Source organism: Anarrhichthys ocellatus, unplaced genomic scaffold (assembly GCF_004355925.1).
Source record: "Anarrhichthys ocellatus isolate YVR2014 unplaced genomic scaffold, GSC_Weel_1.0 scaffold79, whole genome shotgun sequence".
NCBI classification, from domain to species: Eukaryota; Metazoa; Chordata; class Actinopteri; order Perciformes; family Anarhichadidae; genus Anarrhichthys; species Anarrhichthys ocellatus.
Window position 1 is genome coordinate 1674580 of NW_022280109.1, and position 10317 is coordinate 1684896.

The 10317-nt window shown below is 43.8% G+C and overlaps 2 protein-coding genes across 2 annotated transcripts; one reads left to right on the plus strand and one right to left on the minus strand.

Annotated features, from left to right (window-relative positions):
- Window positions 1-3298: 3298 nt before the first annotated feature.
- On the minus strand, window positions 3299-6998 carry cfap184 (cilia and flagella associated protein 184). The gene is made up of 3 exons (XM_031874225.1): window positions 5826-6998; window positions 4213-4551; window positions 3299-4096 (listed from the first exon to the last, which is right to left on the minus strand). The coding sequence occupies exons 1-3, from the start codon at window positions 6546-6548 to the stop codon at window positions 3911-3913; spliced, it is 1248 nt and encodes a 415-aa protein (XP_031730085.1). The 5' UTR covers window positions 6549-6998; the 3' UTR covers window positions 3299-3910.
- On the plus strand, window positions 6703-10177 carry tada2b (transcriptional adaptor 2B). Its single transcript, XM_031874224.1, has 2 exons — window positions 6703-7068; window positions 8282-10177. The coding sequence occupies exons 1-2, from the start codon at window positions 6799-6801 to the stop codon at window positions 9485-9487; spliced, it is 1476 nt and encodes a 491-aa protein (XP_031730084.1). The 5' UTR covers window positions 6703-6798; the 3' UTR covers window positions 9488-10177.
- The last annotated feature ends 140 nt before the right edge of the window (window positions 10178-10317 follow it).

Below are 10317 nucleotides of genomic sequence, written 5' to 3' on the forward strand. Positions count from 1 at the left end.
GACTCATGCTTCTGTGTTTTTTTGCACCTTATATATTTTATACTCTGTTGTATATCTCAGACAGTCTCCGCCTCGGTGACAGACATGCTTGTATATATATATCAATAAACTTCCCGACAAATGACTGTGTGTGCTTTATTGGTGGGGTTGTGATGAATATCCGTTAAAATAAAATGAAAGTGCCTACTTTACCTGTCTGGTGGTACAGGTCTTTACTGAGCCGGCTCACCTGGGTTATGATCCTTTAAAACTGGACAGGCTGCCTCTGCCTCTCTCAGCTCTCCCACGGTTTCAGACATCACAGATGTTACTGATTGTTCACATCTCATTCATTTGTTTTGTAAATAACCCTATTTAGTATATTATTTTTGACCTCCAACTTTTGTCTGTGTTCTCCCTCCTCTGAACCGTGAGCCAGCTCATGACGGAGCGCTTTAAGGACTTCTGGTCCATTGAGGCTTATCAACTGAGTTGAGGCACTCCTTGGACATACTGTAATCGGAACGGGTACATTTCCAGACAAGTGGGCAAACTCCAGAGCAGCTACGTAATGGACCATGTCTTCTCAAAAGAGCAGTCATTTCAAGTAGGCTGAACAATACCTTGATAGTCTGTTCCAGAGACATAGTCAGGTTGAATATAACGCATGTGAAACCCATATTACACGTTAATGTGTGATAAAGCACGTGGGTTATTACAGACCGACAGTTTATTTTAAAAGAAATCTGTACGAAAACAGACATTCAATAGATTTCCTTCTGTGATAGTGAGTAGTTATTCACATTTGTGGGATTTTGTATTTTTATTATTTCACATTTGAATTCTAACATATCACATGTAGAAACATCTATTACACGTGATGGATAGATCATAAAGCCGTATGTGCTTTATCACATTTCACATGAATTCCTGTTGGAGGAGGCCTATGCTACAAATCCATACACGAGACATCTATACAATAGAGATGAATGGACCACAGACCTCACTGTGGACACTTTCCATGGGGACTATTTCCCAAGAAAACTATTGGCCATGTATTCTGTGGACTATCCATTCACCGCCATTGTATCGGGGCGGATACAGACATCAGAGACAGGTGACTAAAATCCTGGACACCAAAACTAGATACATAGAGCAGAATGCAAAGCAGCCACAACAAGGTTACATGGGTTCATTTATTGTCATCGTACAACAGGGTTGCACAACGAAATGCAGTTTGTAGTCCCATTTTGCACCATAAAAAAGACAGAAAGCAAAACTTTATTATCCCAGCCTGAGGAAAGAAGCTGATCTGAAGTCTGGTGGTTCAGCAGCTGATACTTCAGTATCTCTTTCCAGACAGCAGCAGGGTGAACAGGTTGTGGATGGGTGGGTTTAGTCTTTTAGTATCCTGTGGGATCTTTGCAGGCTCCTCTTGTCATCAATATCACTGATGCTCAGTAGATGGGTACCAGTGATGTTCTGGGCGGTTTTAATGACCGGCTGCAGAGCCCTCCTGTTCTGTGTTGTGTACATCCCATGTTTGTAATGTTTCCCCTCTATTACTCCGATGTAAAAGTGGACAAGAAATTAGCACAGGAATTACCTCTTTTTAAGTTTCCTGAAGAAATACAGACGTTTATGAGCTTTTTCTTCCCCCAATAATGGCTTGTTTTATTGTTTTTCCAGCACCAGGACAGACTGAAGAAGAAGACACTGAGTGGTGGAGTCACCTGGACGTGGAGAGCACGTCTCTAACAAAGAAACAAAATATAGCTCTGAAATGTAGTTCCATAATGAATGGTCAGTGAATCTTCAACACCATCATCCCATCTCTGCTGCACGACAAGCTCTCTCAGCTGCACATGCCCGACTCCACCTGCAAGTGGATCACAGACTTCCTGTCTGACAGGAAGCAGCACGTCAAGCTGGGAAAGCATGTCTCAGCCTCCCGGACCACCAGCACCGGTTCCCCCCAAGGCTGCGTTCTTTCCCCTCTGCTCTTCTCCCTGTCCACCAACAGCTGCACCTCCAGTCACCAGTCCGTCAAGCTCCTGAAGTTCGCGGATGACATCACCCTCATTGGACTCATCTCTGGTGGGGATGAGTCCGCTTACAGGTGTGAGACTGACCATCTGGTGACCTGGTGCGGTTTGAACAACTTAGAGCTCAACGCTCTAAAGACAGTGGAGATGGTTGTGGATTACAGGAAGAATGCAGCCCCGCCTGCCCCTATCACTCTGTGTGACTCCCCCGTCGACGCAGTGGAGTCCTTCCGCTTCCTGGGCTCCATCATATCCCAGGACCCCAAGTGGGAGCTTAACATCAGCTCCATCACAAAGAAGGCTCAGCTGAGGCAGCTGAAGAAATTCAACCTGCCAAAGACAATGATGGTGCATTTCTACACAGCCATCATTGAGTCTATCCTCTGCTCCTCCATCACAGTCTGGTACGCTGCAGCCACAGCCAAGGACAAGGGCAGGCTGCAGCGCATCATTCGCTCTGCCGAGAGGGTGATTGGCTGCAATCTGCGGTCCCTCCAGGACTTGTTCACTTTAAGAACCCTGAAGCGAGCAAGAAGGATTGTAGCCGACCCCTCTCACCCTGGACACAAACTGTTTGTGCCCCTTCCATCTGGTAGGAGGCTGAGGTCCATCAGGACCAAGACCTCACGACACATGAACAGTTTCTTCCCGTCGGCAGTCGGGCTCATTAACAGAGCCCGGGACCCCCACTGACTCTGTCATCCCCAGGACAAATTCCTACCGGTCACTCCCCTGCACATCCCTTCTATTACACTCGACACTTTTACACTACACTTACATCTCACTGGTTTATAGTCCTGTTATCTGTTCGTTTGTGCACTTTATTTTTTATTTTATATTCCACTTTATTTTATATTTTCTGTAAATTTAATATGTTTCTACTTTGCACTGTTGATTGTTGTTGATTGTTGTCAAATGTTATGCACCTCCCGTCATGTCAAATTCCTTGTATGTTCAACATACCATGGCAATAAACGGTTCTGATTCTGATTCTGATAAGGGGAACCTTCTGAAGAGTTTTGTCTGTAGATAATGTGTGAAATGTGTCAACGAAACTATTAACCAGATGTTAAAACAACTGGAAAAATAGATAACTGATAAAAAAAAAAAGATTGCTTGTGTGACTACATGGGCAATGTTAACACAGGATACGTGTGATGCAGGCAGGTAAACTCAGCTCTTCATGTAAGAGAATTAAAGTGCAACAGTGCCCTCTTGTGGTTGCCTTGGTCCAGTGTCAGGAATTTGTGGGGGAAAAAGAGGGAGATGTCGGAATCAGGTTTGTTGCAAAGTAAGTTTCTTTTCACATACATCTTACAAGTAATTTCCCTTTATTGTTTGGTGCATAACAATTAACACAGAAGAAACATAAATATAGAATGAAACATTTTACATTAAAAATTACTTAATATTAATCAAAAACATGCACAATGTATCTGTGTTTTTACTACTATGTGTAAATCCATGGTATTACATTTTTACTCTGTTATGTATTGTTTTATTTTTGTTTTATTGTATGTATGAAATCAAGATGTCTCAACATTAAACTCGCTGCTGCCTTCTTAGCTAAAGAGATTTCCTCTAAGTGGATTTGATCTGGTTAAACACACTACAAGAGATAAAAGTATCCAAAAAGGCCTGATGCTCATTAACGTTCCTGATGGCCCTGACTTATTTCAGGCTAATATTGTGTAGTCTGATCGCACTTTAAGATGTAAATTCAGTCATTCGCTCATTCATTCATGAAGTTCTCTCCAGCTTCTTCTTCCGTCTGCCATTACTGAACACAGTCCCAGCTTGTCAGCCCTTCAGATCCTCCAGTTGTTCTTCCAGATGGTTGGAAGTGTCCACAGTGACCTCAAAGTCTCCTCAAAGTTCTCAAACCTTCAAAGCAGTCCACAATGCTCCTTCAGCCTCAGGTTGTCTCTCAGCAGGCCGTTGCGTGCCTGCCTAGTGCTGGTCAGGTGGTCCCTCTTCCTGGCCACCGTGGTCTCCACCTTGTCCAGCTGCTCTCGCTGGGCCTGGACCTCCATCTGGCTCCAGAACAGCTTCTCCCTCACGTTTGACAGGAGCTGATAAAAAAACGAAACACTGCTCACTCAATTACTTATTACCAGAATTTATATTTTGTGAAACAACTACAGAAATTAGTTTGACGCAATCTGTGCCTTTTGATTGGTCAACCTACCTCCAAGCTGCTGATGATCTTTTTCTGCATCTTTGAACATTCCTCATTTTGCTTTTCTGTGTGTTTCTTCAGCTCCAGCCTCTCCGCCTGCAGCTGCTCAAACTGCAGATGTAGGGGGTTCCTGGCATGTTCTTCCTCCTCATGGAGCTCTGCCTCCAGCCTGTGAATCTTGATCCTCAGCTTGATGTGCTTGAGGCGCAGCTTGGTCAGCTCATGCTGCAGCAGCTTCCCCGTTGCCTCCACTTTGGCCTGAGCGGCTTGTTTACCCAGGCATCCGCTCAGTGCTGCCACAGCTACATCCTGCTTCAGTGCTGCGAACGCTCGCCATTCATTTTCCACCTGAGGATGGAAATGAGACAGTTTGGACCCTCTGATCAGTACACCAGAACACGCAATCAACACTTCTTGGACACTTGTAGATGTCTTCTGATTTGGTTGCTCAAAGACATGTTGGATAACTCAATTTTGTTTTTTGTTCAGTCATACATTAAATTGTAATTTTCTAAAAAGGGTACACTCCCGCCATGGTTTCAGATTACACTATTTATTCCAGGCTTTCCAGTTGTGTTTTGCTAACTTTCTTTGTTTGTTCCTAAATCATTCCAATGTTGGCATAGTGCTGAGAGTAATGTGTGCATGGTTCAGTATGCCGGTCACCTCCACCCAGCTCACTGTGGAGCAGCATGTGTAGAGCCCTTGTACTCATTTTCCCTGCAGGGATAGAGACCATTTTAGACTCTTCATCTTAAGTATTTCTCCATCATTAAATATTCTTTATTTAATAAGAAGCAATCAAAGTGATATTAAATATACATGTTAGTTAATACAGGTTACTATTTATTAACACTATACACATCAGAACTGTGGGTGTTGTATGCTCAGATTTGATTGATATTGCCATTAATATAAGTAGACAACCCCACAACTTAGGTTTTGATTCAAATGTGGCAAAACTCTGACTGTTCCACAGAAATATGTGACCTCACCGTTTTCCAACCGAGCCCCGCCCACTTCAAACCAGTGAGACAGAAACAGATACACAGAAATCTGTCATGTGAAATAACCAAATCGTTTGAACTTTAACAGAAAGTAGTACATCATCCCGGGAAGTTCGTGGACCCAACATATAAAACACTTCCCTTTCGACTGGAGCCTGCAGTCCAGCAGCACCAAAATCACACAAGAACCGTCTCAACAATAACACTGACTATTTTTAATTGTACATTTCTCTATTTTCTTTTTATATTTATTGACTTGTACAGAACTTGTTTTATTATCACTGCTTTTAATATCATTAGTATTAGTATTATCCTATTCTATGCACTGCTTCACACAGCTCTCTCTGGATACACTTAAGGTTGTACACAACCTTTTCTCACATGCAATAGTAGAACTATAGGGGGAAATTGGGACAAATAAACCGTCTAAAAGCCTTTTATTAACATTCGTCCAAATTCATTTTCTCCACTTCTACTGCTTCTCTGTTTTATTTCTTTATTTCATTTTGCATACTTTGACAGAAACTTTCCTAATAGTTAACCTTATACCATTATATCAGGCAAAGTTTCAGAACAATGTCGAAAGCCTGCACAGGCCCTGAAAATGAGACCGACCTTGTTCAGCTTCTCTTGGGACTTTAACCTCAGCTCCTCCGCCTGCTGCTGAGCTGTCTCTGAATCAGCGGCGAGCTGCTGCTTCAGGTCAGTCAGGATGCTAATGTACTTCTCATACTGCTGCAGCTGCTCTGTCACCGGTATATCCCTGTCCAGCTGGGCGTTGTCCCCGGCCTTCTTGTGGAAGAACTCTGCCAGCTTCATCTGCAGCAGGCTGTGCTGTTGGAGGGCTTCATCCCGGTATTGGAGGAGCTCCTGGAGGAGCTGCGTGGACTCTTCATGGCTGATGTGTCCTCCAGCTGCAGGGGCAGCAGTGGATTTGTCTTCTTCGGCCTCGTCTTCCTCCTGACTGGTGTTCTGGCCGTCCAGGCTCTTGAGATGCAGTGTGGGAGGTCCATTGTCATTAATGCTGTCTATTTCAAAAACAACACTCTCCTCGTGGGATATTGGCTGTTCCTTGACTTCATGCTTCTTCACAGCCAAGTCTTCACTTGTGATGTAATCAACACCCAGGAACTTGTTTCCACTGTTCTCTTCTGGTTCACTTGAGGCCTCTTCTTCAACAGGGGCCCCTTTAGTGCTTCCAGAGTACTCTTCATCAGGATCCGATGCAACCATTTCAGCTGGAACACCTTCCTTTACATTTCCATTTAGCTCCTCGTTGGAGGCATCTGCTGGCAGCATCCCATCATTCTTCACCTCATTTTCTGTCCCTCCATCCATTTTCAATAAAAAAAAGAATATCCAAAAGTATTATTCAATTTCTCTATAGCTATAGGGCTCGTGCACTTCCGAAGTCAATGACACGGTTCGTTTTGTTTCGGTTGTCCTGGAAACTGGGATCGGGATCCAATCAGAGGCGCCCTTACTCATTAATATTAACAACCAGGATGTTAGCAGGTCGCGCTGCGAAGCTCGTTGTGCGCAGGCGCGCAGTTCTGCCTCCAACAACAAGAAGCAGGAGCCAGGCAACATGGCCGACCTGGGGAAGAAGTACTGCGTTAACTGCCTAGCAGATGTTACAAACCTGCGGCTTCGCTGCACCGATTGCCCCGATATCGAGCTGTGTCCGGAGTGTTTCTCGGCGGGCGCAGAAATCGGTAATCACCGGAGATGGCACGGCTACCAGCAGGTCGACGGCGGCCGGTTCTCCCTCTGGGGTCCCGAGGCAGCGGGAGGATGGACCAGCAGGGAAGAGCAGTCGCTGCTCGATGCTATCGAGCAATATGGATTTGGAAACTGGGTACATCACTTTTTAAGTTACTTCACTTAATTTCCCTCCACAACTCACCAGATACGTTCACAAGAGTTGTGTTCAAAGTACAAGTAGAATGTCCCTGGCTAGTAGCGGTGATGTTACAGTAACGTTCATGACCTTTAGGACAGTCCGTGTTCTCTTCGTTCTGTCGTAAATGTTCCATCATAAACATAAGAATGTTCTAAATCTACATGTTCAGGGTTCTATTAAAGGCCCAGATGTGTCTCGTGGAGGATTGGAGGTCGAGAGTAAGTTAGTAACATAACTATAACTTTAGATAGATATGTATTATTTACATGGGAAAGCTGCAGCACATACCCACCAGGAGGAACAAAATATAGTAGAATTAGAACAATGTAACTGATAGCAACAAACCCAAATGTTTAACAAAGAACTCAACTAAACTATAACTTATTTTATATTGCAGGTCGGTGACGTAGTTGTAACCTTTTGCTTTTTAGATATCACACACCAAGTAAAACTCACTATTCATTCAATTCACAACATATATCACATGTAAACTTTATGTATTTTATTTATTACATATCCCATGATGAGTCATGTTCAGTGTTGCAACTACAAATATTTAATTCTTGATGAATCTGTTATATCATAATTATTTTTCTTATTAATTAAAAAATGTTGAGACACATTGTCACTAATGCTTTACTTTACAGGTGTGCAACTACAGAAAAACTAGTTTTTTGGGGAAATAACTAATATTGCACTTACTAAGTGAACCCATTCTTGCAAGCTCACAGCAAATTAACTAAAAAAGATTCAAATATAACTAAATAATATAAATGAAACATTAAAATACACAAAAATGTTCCACAAATATCCAAATACCTTGCTAATTGTTTAAAATTAAAGGTTTGAATATTCGCATATTGAAATATGCTAAATATCAAAAGTATTTACAACAACATTCCATAAGCTCAAATGAAGGTTCCCCATTGAAGAGTCGAATAATTTATGATTGTAAACTTTGTCTTGACGCTCTCTAGGTTACATTACCAATTCATGAGTTGTTCAAGTATTTCAACTGAATACTGTCTTTACATTCCACATTGTTGGTATTAAATTACATAGTTCTTTCCTGAAAACTTACTTGGGAATTTTCAGGAAAATAATGGACACAGCATATTTCTTCCTCGATGCTCGTTAGTAACAACTTGCTGTTTTTGCTGTTTTTCAGGAGGACATGGCCGCTCACGTTGGAGCATCCCGAACTCCTCAGGAAGTCATGGAGCACTACGTCACCATGTACATCCACGGAAACCTGGGTAAAGCCTGCATCCCTGACAGCATTCCCAACCGAGTGACGGACCACACCTGCCCAAGCGGAGGACCCCTGTCGCCGAGCCTCACCACCCCGCTCCCTCCGCTGGATATCAGCCTGGCCGAGCAGCAGCAGCTGGGCTACATGCCGCTACGTGACGACTATGAGATTGAATATGACCAGGACGCAGAGAAGCTCATCAGCGGGCTGTCTGTGAACTACGACGACGAGGATGTGGAAATTGAAATGAAACGTGCCCACGTGGACATGTATGTGCGGAAGCTCAGAGAGCGCCAGCGACGTAAGAACATCGCCCGAGACTACAACCTGGTGCCTGCGTTCCTGGGCCGAGACAAGAAGGAGAAGGAGAAGCCAGGAGCGCTGGGAGTCATAGGCACTGCTGGTGGTGTGGGGGGGGCAGGAGCTGGCGGTGGCACAATTGGATCAGGTTCTACAACAGCAGCAGGATCAGGTCCTGTTCCCAGTACACCCAAAAGAAAGATCACCAAGGAAGAGAAGGAGCAACGGGTCAGACTGCGGGGGCTCTGCCAGTTCATGGCCCATCGTGAGTTTGAAGACTTCTTTGAGAACATGCATAAAGAGCGCGTGCTGAGGGCCAAGGTGCGTGAGCTGCAACGCTTCCGCCGCAACGGCATCACCCGCTTGGAGGAGTCTACTGAATATGAATCAGCACGCCACAAACGGGAGAAACGCAAGGAGAACAAAAGTGTGGTCACCTCCAAACGGGGTAGTGCAGGAGGAGGTGGGCTCGGCTCTGGGATGGGACTCGGGGGTGGAGCTGGAGGGGGGGGAGGCCTTGCTGGAGGGTTGGGGGTTGGAGGTGGGGTCAAAGAAGAGGGCAAAGATGGTGAGTTTGCCGCCATCGAGAATCTGGCGGGCTTTGAGCTGCTGTCAGACAGGGAGAAGGTGCTGTGTAACTCTCTGAACCTCAGCCCAGCACGATACCTGACTGTCAAAACCATCATCATCAAAGACAACCTGCAGAAAAGGCAAGGCATCCCGGCCAAGAGCCGGCTGCCCAGCTACCTGGACAAGGTCCTCAAGAAGCGCATCCTCACCTTCCTCACGGAAAGTGGCTGGATATCCCGAGACGCCTCCTAGCGACCCGTCTCTGAACAGGAAGTCATACGTTGATGATTGCCGAAAGCTGATTTGCCATAAACTCTGTGGGCGGGACAAAACTACTGGCTTTCTTCAAAGGTGTATATATGTACATTACAAAGAAAGAGGATACACTTTTTTTTATTTTCATACCAGGGCTAGGAACAACAATTAGCCTATATTTTTACATTTGGAAATTAACTCTGTGGGTTCAAAGTACCCACAGTGCCCGTGTTGTTACTACATAAATGAGAACTACAATGCTAATACGTATTGCATAGTTGCGGAGATATTTTGGTGTTAATGCAACAGGTTCATTGAAGATTTTACATCCAAACACCGACTGTGCAAAAGCCACTTGCATCTGAAAGGAAGGGGAAATGACAATTAATAATTATGTTTCCTGGAAATGTTTAAAAGTAGTATTTTTTGGGGTGAATGTTCTGCAGCATGGCACTGATGGGAGACAGAAATGATCACTGTTGGATCTCTCAAATTCTAATTTGATCAACCATGTCAGCTGTTTCATCAGTTCAAGCTGGACTGCTAGCTCTTCACATCTTCTAACATATTCAAAATTTTTCTCCTCCATCTTCAATCAACTCATTTTCTCTGACTTTTTTACCTCTTACTGCAAGTGAAGGAAAAGAAAAAGCATCAGGGTTCAACATTCAACTAGCTCTCTCTGGAATGCGCGCTGATATATATATATCTATATATATATCTATATATATCTATATCTATATATCTATATCTATATCTATATATCTATATCTATATATCTATATATATATATCTATATCTATATATATATCTATATATATATCTAT

Bases quoted from the DNA above. Each gene is read 5' to 3' on its own strand.
- tada2b (XM_031874224.1), top strand. From the start codon at position 6,799: ATGGCCGACCTGGGGAAGAAGTACTGCGTTAACTGCCTAGCAGATGTT. The intron at 7,069-8,281 runs GTACATCACTTT...GCTGTTTTTCAG, and splicing joins AATATGGATTTGGAAACTGG to GAGGACATGGCCGCTCACGT.
- cfap184 (XM_031874225.1), bottom strand. From the start codon at position 6,548: ATGGATGGAGGGACAGAAAATGAGGTGAAGAATGATGGGATGCTGCCA. The intron at 4,552-5,825 runs GTCGGTCTCATT...TTCCATCCTCAG, and splicing joins CCCAAGAGAAGCTGAACAAG to GTGGAAAATGAATGGCGAGC. The intron at 4,097-4,212 runs GTAGGTTGACCA...TTTTTTTATCAG, and splicing joins AGATCATCAGCAGCTTGGAG to CTCCTGTCAAACGTGAGGGA.